This window comes from Pteropus vampyrus, unplaced genomic scaffold, assembly GCF_000151845.1.
Source record: "Pteropus vampyrus isolate Shadow unplaced genomic scaffold, Pvam_2.0 Scaffold217, whole genome shotgun sequence".
NCBI lineage: Eukaryota > Metazoa > Chordata > Mammalia > Chiroptera > Pteropodidae > Pteropus > Pteropus vampyrus.
The window spans coordinates 1,675,145-1,691,389 of NW_011888998.1; the positions used below are offsets into that span (position 1 = coordinate 1,675,145).

Genomic DNA, 16,245 nt, shown 5'->3' on the forward strand with positions numbered 1-16,245 from the left:
AAAAAGATTTATTACAAGAGGTGAGCGATGAGAAGTGGGTGGTAAGATTTGGAATGAAAGGGAACAGTGATGGGGGCTAAACAGACACTGCATATCCTTCACAGCCTGCGCGCCTCACTGACGCTCCTGAGCAGCGTTTTATCCCTGTTCTCCAGCTTGGCCATTGGAAGTTCAGAGGGTTACCCACTTTGCCCAAGGTCACACAGCGAGTTAGAGCTGGCTCAAGCTGATTGCAAAGCCCAGGCTTCTTGCTCCACCACTCCTCCTTTGCATAAGTTATTTATGGAATTCCGGCTCCAGAAGAGTACATAAACTCTGAGGTCTCCTTCAGCTCTGAAGTCCTGGTTGTCTGTGATTAAATGAGAAGTGGGAGTAAGGGGCCATGCTCGCCTCCCAGGAGGAGCCGAGGCCAGGTGAACAGATGCGGGGCTGGCCTCCCTCCCTCTGCGTCCCTTCCACCCAGGGCTTATCTGCTGCTGAGGAGGCCGGAGTTTATCAACGCTACACTCAATTATGCTGCCCATCTGTCTCCGCAGCTCAGGGGGACCTAGCACTCAAGCGGAGAAGGCCAGGCAATCGATCACCGATGCCTGCCCGCTCCTCCCTCCACACCCTGGGCTCCGGGGGGCGGGGCGGAGTCTGCCGGAAAGGGGAGAGGAGTGAGGAGGGGGCAGGGAGAGGCAGCCTCCACCAGCGGGCAGGAGGAGCAGTGATCTAAATGTGGCAGGAGCACAGGACTCTGAGGAGGGAAAAACAGCTCTGGCTACTGACAACAGTTTCCCCAATCTCTTCATTTTTTTAGAGCTTTGCCAAGAGCCTTAGTTTAATAGGGAGTGTAGGGGATCAATTCTGCACTTTCTGCTAAATCCAGAGCAGCTTCCTGGAGGAGGTGAGTCTAATGGAGCTTGCTCCTGGAGTGGGCAACTTTACTTCCCTGACTGTGGCCCCAGGGCTTTCTGCCTCCTGTCACTGAAGGCCCTGCTGCCCGCGGTGCTAGCACAAAGATTGGCCCCCAGCCCTATGGCAGGCTGGGCTGTGGACCTGCTGGCTCTGTTTGCCCCTGTGGCTCCGGGCCCAGTCGAACTCACACAGGAACCATGTCTTCCTCATGCTGTCCCCCCAACAGGTCACTCTAGCTGGGAGTCAAGGAATAGTGTCTGAGGGGCCTGGCAGCCATCAGGGTGGAGGAACCGAGGACCAAGGCCATCTTGGAAGGGATTTGCGCCTGGGGCTGGCTCCCTGGGCCAGCCCTGCGCTCTGCTCCTGTAAGGCAGGCATTGATCCACCAGGCAGCAAACACTGGCCAGGCTGGTGGGGCCAGACCTGAGTTTGAATCCTGACCTTGCCATGTAGAAGCTGTGAAACCTCTGACTAGTCACTGAACCTCTCAGAGCCTCAATTGCTTCCCCTGCAAAAGGAAACTAAATAATCCCTCTTCCTCCTATACACAGGGCTGTGAGATTATACGTTTCACTCATGAGTGCCCTCTCATGCTCAGTCCTACACCTGGTGCTATGCGGGCACACAAAGCACATCAGACATGGCCCCTGCCACAAGGAGCTTGAAATCCAGTTGTGGGAAATGTACACGTGATGGTCTGAACTCCCGCTCACCTGGGAGAGTATGCATAAAAGACAATTAGCTTTCTCTGAGCTCCCAGCAGAAATTGCTAATCAGCCTGCCTGAGTGGGCCGTGTGCAAGACAGCCTTAAATGGTGATGGCAGGTGAGTGGGCAGCTCTTGAGTTTCACCCTAGAAGGGGCTGTGTATTCGGCGGTGAGGGGGAGGACTCATCTGGGCCTTTGCCAAGTCTTGGGCTCAGAGGTACTATGCGAACATGAGTCATCGAGCTGCTGCCTCTCCCTGGGTGCTGAACCCCAGGCTGGGCTCTTGGGGAGAAGGAGTGATGCCTCACTCACTTAGTGCAGCCAGAGAGGGCAAGGAGGAGGGTGCTGCTGAGGGTGCAGGGAAAGGCCAGTCTCTGGAGGTTTTTAATTAAGTTTTAAATGGTTTCTCCATCACAGAGGTGTTAGAACAAGGTGCTGGAGGACGAGAGACACCTGGGGTTCAGACAGGGCCTGAAGGCTAGGGATGCTGGTGGCCCAGCTGTAGGCCCCTCTCCACCCACTGCAGCCTTCTCTCTGCCTGTGAACAGTCTCGGGCTCTCCGAATTGTTTTTGCATTTCCGGTCCTGCCAGAGGGGCACTCTTTAAAGGTATGACATATGTATTGTCTATTTCTGCTCACAGCTTTCACCCCACCACCTGGGGGCAACACCGAGCACACAATGGGCAAGTTTAATGGAGGCTTGTGGAGCTCTAGGATCCAACTTCTGCTGCCCCAAAGAAGTCCTAGCTGGACGGCCTCCCAACCCTGGGGGGATGAGCAGAGCTGGAAGGGAACTAACATTTATTGAGCTCTTTGTGTAACACACTCAGCTCCTTTAATCCTAATGACAACTTCATTTTATACATAAGGAACAGACGCTCAGAAGTCAATAACTTTTCCCAGGGCGCTCTGATAGGAAGTGGTAAGTACCTAATAATAGTAAGATCTCCTTGCTGGTGGGTTTTGCTCTCTCATGCCAGGTTTAGGCAGGAAGCAGGACCTCTGGCCTTAGATCCAGTTCCATGACAGGGCCCATCAGGGACTCAGCTTATCTCCGCTTCTTCTCTGCCCACAGAATCTCCTCTCTTGGTCCCGACTAATGGTCACAGGCTTGGGCGGCCAGGTTTCTCTAGCCGCCCCCCCCCCTTACACATGTATGCAGCATGCATGCATGTGTGTATGTGTGTTTGTTTGCCCTGATTTTTCTGTGTCAGTGCACACACACCCCTACACAAAACCTCTGTGCATTTTAAGTCACGGTTGTTTCCCCACTTTTCGAAATAGCTGCAAAAGAAGGTGGGAGGTAGTCAGATGTAAATAGGCATGCCACTGTCCCGCCGAGGGAGGGTACCAGGCTTCCAAGTGCTGCCCTCCCCCATTCCATGTCCTAGAATTGGGGTGAAGTGAGCAAAGAACCCCTCTGGCCCACTAAGAGTCACCTGCCTGGAAGGTGGCAGGAGACACATATCCCAGCTTCCCAAAACTCCCTGGTAAGGAGTCATCGCCCCAGGAGACAAGAATGGGCACCTACAGTGCTGCTGCAGCTGCCGCTGCACCCCGTGGTGCCCAGGATAGGTTCAAGCCAGGCCTGGGGGTCGAGAAGCATGGCGTAAATGGCACAAGCTCTGGACTTGGGTGAATTCCTGTCTCTTGCCGCTCACTAGCTATGTGTCTTAAGCTAAATTCTCTAATCTCTTCTGAACCCCAATTTCTTCATCGGCAACTAGGGATATTAATGATTATCTTGTAGACTAGTTATGAAGGTTAAATCAAAAAAAGACATTTAGAGTCTTTGAAGAGTCCAGGCAAATCACGTACGCTTCTCTGACACCTATAGCTAGAAAACTCCCCGAATCAGACCTCCACTCAGGCCAGGCAGTCAGGCCAGGCCCAGGAAACCTCCTTTTTCCCCCATCCCGGTTGTGGGCCAAAGCTGGACTTGCCTCCAGCGTGATGCAGCCTACCTGTGAGGTCTGAGAGAACCTGTCTTGGTTCCCTAGATTGGGAGGGAATGAGCAGCAAGGGCTTGCATTATAGGTGGGGGTAGGGGTGGGGCCCGATCTTCTAGGGGAAGGGGCCCTGAGCCACAGAGATTGATTCATACAATAAATACTCAGTGGGCACCTGCCCTGTGCTACAAGCACAATGATGAGTAAGACAGGTCCCTACATGGGGAGACATTTGCACGTGATGTGGTCAGGGCTGTGACGGAAGGAGATGTAGGGCCCTGTAAGAGCATCAAGCAGGCGCCTCAGCCAGGCGGGGGTGGGGGAAGAGTTTTCAGTAGGAGATGACTGACCTTGAGTCTTGAAGAACAGGTAGGGGTTGCCTAGGAGACATGAGAAGGGGGGCATGTCAGGGTAACTTCAGCCTGTAAGGGTTGTGCACGGTCGGTAAGTGGGCTGGCAGCAAGAGAAGCCAGGAGAAGCGGCTGGGGCCAGAGTCACACACCTGCAGGGCTGAGGAGCTCAAACCTGGGCTGCTGGGCGAGGGAAAGCCCTGCTTCTGAGTAGAGTAGTCGACACAAACTTAAGCAGGTCCCAAGCAGGACCACCCTGGTCCCCAGCCTGTCTAGGTGTGGGGTCTGGGGCTACTGCCTTTCAACTTCGGGAGTCCTGGGAGCCCCCCTGGCATTTAGAAGCTGTGCTCGTTGCCACCATCCCCTGCCCACACCACTCGGAGAGATGTCTGGAAGCTGTCACTCTATCTTCCATTTACTGAGAGAGCCAAGGAGGCGGGGAAGAGAGATGGAAGAAAGCTTAGGGACCCTATTCCACATTTCCCTGGACTCAGAAGGACTCTAAAGACGACAATAATGGCAGCTGTTCCCTCTCCTCCACATACACACCTTTCCCAAGAATCCTGGAAGCTTCCAAGGCCCAATCTCTCCCTCCTTCCTTGAAGACTCACAGCCACTCACTCCCCCTGCAGTTCACAGAAAAGAACACTAAGGCCTAAGCACTGTAGGGTGGAACCCAGGAGCCCTGGCCCTGTCCACCCCTCTCAGCCTCTTTGGCCTCGAGTCAGACATGGGAGATGGGAGGAGGGACTAGATTCCGCTTCTCTGCCACATGCTTAACTCTGCCTCCTCTTCTCCAGGGCCGTCCCAGTGGGGCATGGCGACGAGTGAGCAGGCCCAACGGACAAGGATGGAGAGCCGCACCCATGAGGGCAAGAAGTGATGCCCACCCATCCTCACCCCAAGTAGCATGACTGCCCTGGGAGGGGGGGTCCCCAGGCCCTGGCAGGCTGCTGACCCTCAGCCTGCAAACCGCTAAAAGCAGAAGGACTCCAGACTTTTCCTGTGGATGGTCCCCTCCCCTGCAGCTCCACCATGAGGCTCCTTGTGGCCCCCCTTTTGCTAGCTTGGGTGGCTGGTGCTACTGCTGCTGTGCCCGTGGTACCCTGGCGTGTGCCCTGCCCCGCTCAGTGTGCCTGCCAGATCCGGCCCTGGTATACACCCCGCTCATCCTACCGCGAGGCCACCACCGTGGACTGCAATGACCGATTCCTAACGGCCGTGCCCCCAGCGCTGCCTGCCGGCACGCAGACCCTGCTACTGCAGAGCAACGGCATCGTCCGCGTGGACCAGGGTGAGCTCGCCTACCTAGCCAACCTCACAGAGCTAGACCTGTCCCAGAACAGCTTTGCGGATGCCCGAGACTGTGATTTCCGTGCCCTGCCCCAGCTGCTGAGCCTGCATCTGGAGGAGAACCAGCTGACCCGGCTGGAGGATCACAGCTTTGCAGGGCTGGCCAGCCTGCAGGAGCTCTATCTCAACCACAACCAGCTGCACCGCATTGCCCCCCAGGCCTTCGCTGGCCTCAGCAACCTGCTTCGGCTGCATCTCAACTCCAACCTGCTGAGAGCCGTGGACAGCCGGTGGTTCGAGATGCTGCCCAACCTGGAGATCCTCATGATCGGCGGCAACAGGGTGGATGCCATCCTGGACATGAACTTCCGGCCCCTGGCCAACCTGCGCAGCCTGGTGCTAGCAGGCATGAACCTTCGGGAGATCTCTGACTACGCCCTGGAGGGGCTGCAAAGCCTGGAGAGCCTCTCCTTCTACGACAACCAGCTGGCCCAGGTGCCCAGGCGGGCGCTGGAGCAGGTGCCCGGCCTCAAGTTCCTGGACCTTAACAAGAACCCGCTCCAGCGGGTGGGGCCGGGAGACTTCGCCAACATGCTGCACCTCAAGGAGCTGGGGCTGAACAACATGGAGGAGCTGGTTTCCATCGACAAGTTTGCCCTGGTCAACCTCCCTGAGCTGACCAAGCTGGATGTCACCAACAACCCCCGGCTGTCCTTCATCCACCCCCGCGCCTTCCACCACCTGCCCCAGATGGAAACCCTCATGCTCAACAACAATGCGCTCAGTGCCTTGCACCGGCAGACGGTGGAGTCCCTGCCCAACCTGCAGGAGGTGGGTCTTCATGGCAACCCCATCCGCTGTGACTGTGTCATCCGCTGGGCTAATGCCACAGGCACCCGTGTCCGCTTCATCGAGCCGCAGTCCACCCTGTGTGCTGAGCCGCCAGACCTCCAGCGCCGCCCAGTCCGAGAGGTGCCCTTCCGAGAGATGACAGACCACTGCCTGCCCCTCATCTCCCCACGCAGCCTCCCCACCAGCCTCCACGTGGCCAGTGGAGAGAGTCTGGTGCTGCACTGCCGGGCGCTGGCTGAACCGGAACCTGAGATCTACTGGGTCACTCCAGCTGGGGTTCGACTGACAGCTGCCCGTGCAGGCAGGAGATACCGGGTGTACCCTGAGGGAACCCTGGAGCTGCGGAGGGTGACAGTGGAAGAAGCAGGGCTGTACACCTGTGTGGCTCAGAACCTGGTGGGGGCTGATACTAAGACAGTTAGTGTGGCGATTGGCCGGGCTCCCCTGCAGCCAGGCAGGGACGAGAGATGGGGGCTAGAGCTCCGAGTGCAGGAGACGCACCCCTATCACATCCTGCTATCTTGGGTACCCCCACCCAACACTGTCTCCACCAACCTCACCTGGTCCAGCACCTCCTCCCTCCAGGGCGGGGGGGCCACTGCTCTGGCCCGCCTGCCTCGGGGCACCGATAGCTACAACATCACCCGCCTCCTTCAGGCCACAGAGTACTGGGCCTGCCTGCAAGTGGCCTTTGCTGATGCCCACACTCAGTTGGCTTGTGTGTGGGCCAGGACTAAAGAGGCCACTCCTTGCCACAGAGCCTTAGGGGACCGACCTGGGCTCATAGCCATCCTGGCTCTGGCCATCTTCCTGCTGGCAGCCGGGCTAGCAGCCCACCTCGGCACTGGCCAGCCCAGGCAGGGGGTGGGTGGGCGGCCTCTCTTTCCAGCCTGGGCTTTCTGGGGCTGGGGTGCCCCCTCAGTCCGGGTGGTTTCTGCACCCCTTGTCCTGCCCTGGAATCTGGGAAGGAAGTTATCCAGGTCCTCAGAAGGGGAGACACTGTCATCCCCATTGTCACAAAATTCCTGGAGCTCGGCCTGTCCTCAGCAGTAGAAAAATGACTAGGACTACGTTTTACCAAAAGGGAAGCAATTTGGGCCAGATGCCCTGCCAAAAATGTGACATGGACCCACATGCTTGAGGCCTGGCAGCTGGACCAAGACAGACCAGGCTTTGTGGCCCCAGGGGCTGCTCCTGCAGCCTCCAGAACGTGGCCCTTACCTTCTGGGGGCTCCTCTGCTGCCTTTTTGAGGAGCATCTGCAAGGGACAGAAAGACTCTGGCTAGAGCCTTCCACCTCCCCACTTGTCTACATGGCCAGAGGCCCCTGGATGTCCCCTGCCTGTGTCCCCAGGCCCATGGCCCACAGGATGCACCCCTCCTCTTCTCTTTCATCTGTACAGTCTCAGTTGCTTGCTCTTTCCCCTCCTGGGCAAGGGCTGACGGAGGCCTCTCCTCCCATCTTGGGGGATTGCTCCCAGAGTGGACCCCAGGCAGGCTCCGAAGGACATTTGGAAAGAGGATGCCCAGGACCGCCTCCTCTTGGCGCCCCGGTTGGCACTCTGAGGTTGACTTTCTATAGGCAATTTTGTACCTTTGTGGATAAATGTGTCACCTCCCCCCAACCCAATTCACTCTTTTCTCCTGTTTTGTAAAAAAATAAAACTAAATAAGAACAAGAGTAATAAGGGGGGAAAGGGAACAAAAGGGAACTAGTCCCTTGAATACTGGGTATAAGTCAGAGCTCTCTGCTCTGGCGACCCTTCAAAGCCCAGAAGGCGACAGAGGGAGGACCTGGGAGCGGAGAGGAGGGAGGAGAGAGCAAAAAACGGCAAAAGAGGGCGAGGGGGCTCAGATAGTTCCCTTTAGGTTTGGATTCCAGTCTCCCCCAGAAAGTCCCCATAACTGTGAGCAGAAGAGCCAGGGGAAGGCGGACAAAAAGCAGGAGAGGCTGACGAGAGGGAGGAAGCACAGGAGGCAAGGAAGGAGCGGGGTGGGGAGAAAAATGGAGAAAAAGCAAGAGGTGGAGGGAGTGGAAATTTCCATCACCAAACATTGTCACCCCTTCTCGTTCTCTGATAAGCAATTAACATGCCAGTGCATAAGAAGCACTTCTCAGACCTATTTCTAATTAAACAAACCTAAGAGGCAGAATCATGCAGAGAATTGCAAATCATCAAGACAGCAAGAACTTGGGCTCACTGGGGCAGGAGGGGGTGTGGGGCGATAGAGGATTTGGGGAGGGGAGGGCTGTGGGACAAGGAAATCACTGCATTTATCTTTCCGGTCCATTTCAATATAATTTGCTATGAGCCTGATTTGCTTCTGCAGTATTAAAAAAAAAAAAAAAACAAATTGACTTCTGAGGACCAAGTGTGAAGACGACATCTGTTGGAAAGGCAGCAGAGGCAAGGGGAGGGGCTGCTGTGGCCAACCCAGGGGGCAGCTCCCGAGCCAGAGGCCCCTGGCCATAGCATTTGTTTCTGAGTTAAGCTGGGAAAAGTCATGGGGCTCCTGAGAATGAAAAGAAGCAACGTGAGCCTAAGGACCCCTGTGCTATAGACACATTCAGCAGACTTATTAGAGGCTGCTCTAAGCTGCCATCGAGAGTCAAATGCACACACTGGTGGAAGCCAGACCAGGAAACAGCATCGGGCCCTACGGGACCTAGAAAGAGCACACTCACCCCAAGCCAGAGGGTAATGTTCCTTTCTCTGTGAACACAGGAGAGCAGGATTCTCTGAAGACCTTCCACAAACAGCCAGTTTAGAAGTCTTCTTCCTCTTGAGCAGGTCAACCTGTCTCAGAAACACCCCCAGAGTTTTCTAAACACAGATGGCTGGGCCCATCCTCAGAGTTTCTGGTCTAGATCTGGGTTTAGATTTAGACCTGAGAATTTGCATTTCTAAGAAGTTTTCAGGTGATGCTGATGCTGCTGGTCTGGGGACCACACTTTAAGAACCTCAGGGCTCCAGCCTGGGGTGGCTAGAATGTCTCACTCCTGCTCCAGGCCTCCAGGAGAGGGCTGGGGAAGGACCTGGAGGATGATTCCTCCACTTCTCCCCTTACTGGTGGGCTGCTCAGGTCAGCAGGATCCATTCACAGATGCTCATTTCCAAGGCCAGGTGGTGTATTCTTTAGGGGAGGGGGCTGGGCAAGGAGAGACATGACATACCCAGCCCCTTACCCTCCTGATACCCATGGCCCACACTCCTGAGCCTGCAGCATCCCTCCTTGATGAACTTTGGGATCCCCATGGCTGCATTCTGGGCAGCCCTGCCAGCCGGCTAAAGCTGGCCAGTGGGATCTAGCCTGTTCACCATCTGTGAGGTTTGGATTTGTTCTCTGTGACCCAGCAGGTCTGTGGGGAAGAAGCAGGGCAGCGCCTATGTGGATCACGAAGAACTGGAGTCAGAAATCAATACCTCTTTTCCTTTAGGACGATCGGCAGTCGCTGCCTTTCCGCATGGGCCCACGTGGCACAGAGATTCGAGGTGCTGTTCCCTTGAATAAGCACTCAGAGCCCTGGAGAGCCTGTGGAGCCCTGCAGCCCTCTCCCATCAGCACCTCCGCTGCCACCCCACAACGCTCCTAGGATCCCTGGGCCCCAGAATGTGACCACCAGCACAGCTAGAGGCCCAGGGCCTTAGATCCCACTAGCTGGAAACACCCTAAATGTGCCTGAGTTTGGAAGATGGAAGACCTCTTACTGCCCTCCTTTCCCCCAGGCTCCTCGGCTACAGACAGGAAGCCTGAAGGGGTGGCAGGAGTCCCTGGGGAGACGGGATGCCATTCTGGCTCCTAGCCTCCTCACTCCCAGGGCCTCGCTGCACTGCTGCTTCCCAGACGCTGCGGAGCTTACAGCTGCTTGAGTCCTTGGAAATGAATCCCTTCTTCTGGGGGGAAAAGGCAGTTATGGTGATTTAACCTGTCTCTCGATGGAATCTCCATGTCTTATGCACATTGGCCACCCCGGAGAATTCAGGTGAGCTGGGGAGAGGATGGGAGTGAGTGGCCTCTTTTCTCCTGGAAAGAGATGACACTGTCAGGACATAGCCAGATATGGAGAGGGAGAAAAAGGCACTTTGTGGGTTGCTGTGTCCTAGAATAGCTAGAAACTGAGCAAATGAGGGTGAGCAGCCTCTCCCTGGTACAGAGCGGGGCACGTGGCTCAGGTGTGTTTCGACCAGGTGAGAGGACAGTGGGACCATGCCCTCTAGGTCTATTAATATGGCATAAGTGGCATTTGAAGTCTTAGCTTTCACACTAGACTGAGTGGGTAGGCAACTAAACATGCTGGTTTAAAACAAACAAAACAGCTATGTACCTGGTCTCTTCTGTACATTTAAGATTGCTTTTTTAAACCCTAAATAGAAAGCAATATTTATTTCTGTTTATATTTTAAATTGTTACGTAGGGCTTATCATTTCTATCTATCGAGATGATTTTAAAACCCAAGCTAACTATCGAATGTATGAACCTTCCCTCCCTAGTACATGCCGCTGCACGGTTCCGTCCTGCCTTCTGTGTCCTCATCCACAGCTCAGATAGATTGTGGAGCAGACCTGGGCGGACACGTCCTGCGGCTCACCACAGCAGCCTTCCCACCAGCCTCGCATGGGCCCATCAATCAATATGTCTGGTGTGGCCACTCAGCCAACTGCAAACCACTTAAATATACTGTCCTGCAACCAACGTTTCTGCATTCTCTCACGAGGCCGACTGGAAGGCAGTGTCGAAATGAGGAAACAGTGAGCCTGTGGCATTCCTGAGAGCTATCGGACTAGTCCCCAGACCACCAAAGTAAATGAGTTTGGCTGATCTATGGGACTTTCCTGGTGTGAACACTGCAAGGCTCTTGTTTCAGGAACTCTCTCAGCCCTGGGCGAACTAGGATGGTTGGTCACCTAGTTATGGGGACTCTTTCTAAGTGTACCCAGCCATCCTCCTTCCCTTTTCCCTCGCTTCCTCTGAATCACAACTAATTCATAAGCACGACTGCGATGGGCACAGTTCTAGGAACTGGGGACATATATAAAACTCTCTGAGCCTGACTTCACATTTTACTGAGGGAAAATAGTTGATAGACAGGACCAATAAATAAGAATATGTAGTATGTTGGATGGTAATGAGTACAGTGGAGAAAAAAATAAGGGAAGAAGATAAGAGGGGATATGGGGGCTTACACAGGGTGCTTGGCACAGGCGTTGTTGAGAAGGTGACATTTGGCGGAGAGAACCAAGCAGTTATCTGGGGGAAGAGTGATCCAGGCAGAGAACAGCATGGATGAAGGCCAAGAGCAAGGACACTGGTGTGACCAGAGCAAGAGCAGGTGGGGGAAGAGCAACCGTGAGACCTGAGGTCAGAGACACAGCTGGGCAGTTGTATTCAGTATTGTAGGCCACTGGAAGGGCGTGGGCTTTTTCTTCCAGTGAAAGGGGAGCCGTTGGAGGGTCCTGAGCAGATGCGGCATGATTTGGCGTAATGGGATCCCTCTGGTTGCTAGGCTGAGAATGTCATGGGTGCGGGGTGGCGAAAGGCAGAAGCAGAAAGGCCAGTCAGGAGGCCACTGCAATAATCTCTACAGTTTAATCCTTGCTTCTAGAACTTTGCCAGGGATGGACACTAAGCACACCTCTGTATCTCCCAAATCTATGCTTTCCCCTATTTTTGAAAATTAAAGCCACATTTACTCTTTCACAGGCTCCTGACCCCCTCTGCCTTTCCCCATGAATCTTTAAAGCAGCTCACGTAGATTAAGGCTCCAACATCAAGTTCACAAGCCTGTCAGTGCCCTGCCTTGTAACAGAGAGACTGGAGCTCATTCAACGTAGTGAGGAATGAGCTTCATTAGCCTCCAATTGTATCTTCATTGTGTTTGTCATTCAAGCACGTCATTCTGAGGGAGAAACAGCAGTGACAGGAGGCGTCCCTATCCTATCCAGCCCTTCCTTTGTCACCATTGACGCTTTGGCTGTTCTAGGCCTGATGTGCAGCTTCATTTTTGATGATTTTACCAAGGGAACCCTTGTGTATACCTCACGGGTTTTACAAGTGTCAGAACACCTGTCTTTAACCTTCCCAGCGTGGCTCTTACCCATTCGTGCTATCCTTTTGCGGTTGCCCTTCGATTAATACCATCTCCTCGTATTTGTTACAGAACGGCTAACGTTGAGCCCTTACTCTGTTAGCCACGCTAGTAGAGGTTTCCCACACACACCGTTTCATTTCGTTCACTGCCACCTTACAAAGTGGATACTATTATCTGCACTTTACAAATTGAGATATGAGAACTCAGGCTAAATAATTTATCCAAGGTCACACAGCTAGTAGGTGGCAGGGTCAGGATTCAAATGCTGTCTGGTTCCAAAGACTCTGTCTTAACCACCCTGCTCTACTAGATTCAAATTTATATTCTTTAAAAGTATGTCAATAATTTGCCAAGAACATAAGAACTTCTACAATCTGTGTGCAGATTTTAGAGCGCTCCCAGTGCAGCCACTTTATTTTTAGATGCTGCCCTCTTTTTATTCAGGATAATTTATGACTTTATTGTCAGAACTTCGGTTTTAAAACCTCTTGAATTATATTGTCTTGAGAATTACAGCTTCTGATTCTCTTCTCTAACTTTTGAAACATACTATTTAGAAGTCTGGGTATATCTCATTTTGCCCCTTTATCCTTTCTGTCCTTAGATGCTATGAATTCTAAAATTCCGTAGTGGAGGTTCTGATCTCTTCCGTCACCAGGCAGTTCTTTGTTGGTCAGAATTATGTCCAGAGCAGACTTTGCCTATGGGCTTCCTTTGCTTCTGAGCTCAGACATCACCTGGTAAGTCAGGAGCTCAACACTGAGCTGAGCGAGGCACCAATCAAGTGTCTACGGTCCCCACCACTACGTCATCTGTCCTCATGACCATTTCTTAGCGCTGATTAGAAAACACGATCCCTATGGCCTCCTTCTGGCCAAGTGTCGTTCTCATGCCACAATGTCCTCCTGAGCCATTCTCCTTTTTGTCTTTATCCAAAAACTGGTTCCACTTGTCACCTTCCATTGCCAGCTAAGGTCGGGAATCAGCATCCATCCTCGCCCTCCTCTGCAAACTCCAAATCTTTGTGCCCCTCCAGGTTCCCTTTTCTACAGTCCCCAGCAAGGAACTCAGAGTTCTCCTCTGCCTTGTTTGCAGACATTTCCAATTGCTACTCCTCTGCCTTGTTTGCAGACATTTCCAATTGCAAGGAACTCAGAGTTCTCCTCTGCCTTGTTTGCAGACATTTCCAGTTCCTCACCCCCACCTGCAGCACCACTGTGCGCAAAGGGGCCTGGTGGTCTTGCTCATCGATGTATGGGAGCTCTGAAGAGCCTCTATTGGAAAATGAAAGCTCCCGTGGCAACAGGAGAAAACAGTAGGTAGAGGGCATGCTAAGGAGCTATTCCTCATCCCCTCATTGCCACCTCAGGAACCAAAAAGGCCAGGCTATCAGCCTGTGAAGAGGGAAGAAGGATCCCAGGCTCAACCTGCGTAGGAATGATGTGTGGTACGTTGTGGCACATGACTGAGCTCACTGACATCTACTTTCTCATTTGCTCTTAGTAATAATGCAGTGAATTAGGCAACACAGATATGGTTGTTATCCCCATTTTACAGTTAAGGAGACTGAGGCTTGGAAATTTTATGTAACTTACCCAAGCTCATACAACTATGAGTGGAGCTGGAATTTTAATCAAGTTCTTCTAATTCCAAACTCCCATACTCTATTCACCGACCCACACTGCCTTCTACATAAAAACAAGGATGTGAGTGCATTGCACTTCTCTCAGAGGAGCAATCAGGTACTAACTACAGAGGAAAAGGAGGAGAGTATCATTTGCGCTGACGAGGATTATAGGAACTGGACTTGTAGGTTGCAGACTGAGACAGAGGAGCCCAGGCTGCAAGTGCATACCTCCAGAGCTCAAAGGCCACTGCTTGGTAAGGACCCTCACAGCCGAAGCCAGCCTCACAGAGTCACCTGGCCCTGCCTTCTAGTGGCCTTGATATTATCGCCATCATTTTACAGTGAGGATGGAGGGGAACTGGAACTCCAGTCTCCTGGCTCAGGAAAGGCTACTGACAGTCACTGGTGGAGGGTCATAGTCCTCACTGATTCAGATAGACTTGGGAGAGTCCATGGACCCTGCGAAGTGCTGACAAATTTTTCTGCATATGTGAAATTTTCTGGAGAGAGGCCACTTTGGATTTAATAAGATTCTGAAATGGGTCCATACCCTCCCCACAAAAAAGTCAAGGATTGATGTATTGGAGGGTCTGAGAGTCACATCCATGGCTGCAGGACTTCAGACTTCAGTTAGGAGTTGCCATGGAAAACAGCCACCCACAACAACGTGGGGGTCTGTCAGGCAGAATTAGACTGATGAACATCTGCCATTTCTGCACCTAAATGGGATTCAGATTTACGTACATAGAAATTTCCTTTAAAATAAGGAAAATAAGTGAATTCTCAGTGTTCTCATTTGCAAAGCCAGGGCTGCTACGTCTGCCCCTAACCTTTAATCAAAGCTTTGAGGTTCTAGCCCATGAAAACCTACAAGCTTTCTGGAACTTCACTGCACTTCCCACCCCGATGTCAGCTCTGTGAGTCCTCTAACCCTGAAAGCCACATTAGAGCTCACTCAGTCAGTCAATGACATCTGACCACCATGTGCCCCGGGAAGGCCCAGGGTTCTCCCAGGTGCCTTGGGAAACCCAGTTTCAAAACATTCTACTTTTTAATCTTGGGTAGATTAGAATCACCCATCCTGTTCTAGTTCTCCTTTATGCCCTTTCCCCAGTTCATCAACTTCTCTGACACCCCCCCCATACACATACACACACACACACACACACACACACACACACACACACACACACACACACACACACATGAACCGCGTGCACACATGCATGTACATGCACTTGTACAAACACATACAACTTTGTAAATGTCATTTGCAGCTCTGTTCCAGTCCCCATTCTACACACCATCTGCCAGAAGCTATTTTAAGCACCTAATAAAACAGTTTTAGAATGAATCCTGGGGTGTTCTGCCCTTTCCTTCCCCAAGGCAAGAGCATTTGAGCTCCAGATGGAGCTACATGTCAGTACTAAGCGAAAAGAAGGAGAAAAAAATCAACCCAAGGCTAGCAAGAGACTTCAGTCACCTCCCATAAGCAGTGTGATGTGTCTCAGCTTTGACTGGGGACCATAAGTAAGAAGGGAGCACATTCCGGACCGAGGCATGTACCTGGATTCAGATCCCTGCTCCGATCCTTACTATCCCTGAGACACTGGGCTAGTAACCACACCTGTTTGCCTCACCTGTGAACAAGGGCTGCTGGTACCCAATTCCATGGTTCTCAGACTGGAGCATGCATCCAAATCGCCTGGAATGGGGTCTAAACACAGATTCCTGGCTTAACCCCAGAAGTTCCCATTCTGAGAGTCTGTAGCGGAGCTTGAAGATTTGCATTTCTAACACAAGTTCCCAAGATGGTGCCTCTGGTTCAGTACCACACTCTGGGAAGCAGTGACCTCACTCATGAGTTGTCATGAGCATTAAATTAGAAAATATATGTAAAGCACCTGGCAATTAGTAAGACGGTGGTTCTTAGCCTTTGACTGTGCATTAGAATCACCTGCGGAGCTTTAAAAACTCCTGATGCCCAATACTGCAGACCAATTAAATCAGAATCTCTAGGAGTGAAATAGAGACTACTTTTTGAAAAGCTCCCCGGGTGACTTAAGTGTACTGTCAAGGTTGAGAGTCACTGTAGTAGGTGCTCAATACATTTAAAACCATCTTTGTGAGCTACCCAGCTGCCCCTCTTTTCAGACCTCCGTCTCCTTTCTTTCCCCAGGGCCCCATCTCCCATTCTGGTTCCCATGGGAAAGACAGTGGGGAAGCTTAACCTTGGCTTCAGCTTCTAGAGTGACCAGGTACTGAGGACCATGTAGAAAATGAGAGCTGGTTCATTCATTCAATGGCTTATCCACCCACTCAGACACTCATTCACTCATTAATCATCAACCAAGCTGTTACCACTGGATTTATGAGGTGCTTGGGGGAATGAGTAAAATCCAGTCCTGTATAAAAGATGCAGAATGATAGTCTCTCAACTCCCAGGCTGCGGACTGGTACCGGTCCGTGGTCTGTT

At 52.5% G+C, this 16,245-nt stretch overlaps 1 protein-coding gene and 1 long non-coding RNA gene across 8 annotated transcripts in view; one reads left to right on the top strand and one right to left on the bottom strand.

Moving 5' to 3' along the window:
- LRRN2 (leucine rich repeat neuronal 2) overlaps positions 1 to 11,753 on the top strand; it is a 68,125-nt gene extending 56,372 nt beyond the window's left edge. For 4 of the 7 annotated variants that reach the window (XR_002783487.1, XR_002783490.1, XR_002783486.1 and 1 more), the window contains 2 exons: positions 4,708 to 10,036; positions 10,545 to 11,753. Coding sequence is in view for 1 of the 7 variants with exons in the window: in XM_011373006.2 (XP_011371308.1) it covers positions 4,943 to 7,105 (2,163 nt within the window). In the remaining 6 variants the exon portion in view is untranslated. Of the gene's footprint in view, positions 1 to 2,024; positions 2,216 to 4,707 lie in introns of all 7 variants that reach the window. The other 3 variants (XR_002783488.1, XR_002783489.1, XM_011373006.2) reach the window with 3 other exon arrangements.
- The window catches only part of LOC111747287, a 45,651-nt gene continuing 29,441 nt past the window's right edge, over positions 36 to 16,245 (bottom strand). Inside the window, exon 3 of the long non-coding RNA XR_002783492.1 lies at positions 36 to 349. This is a non-coding gene — a long non-coding RNA (uncharacterized LOC111747287). The remainder of the gene's footprint in view (positions 350 to 16,245) is intronic.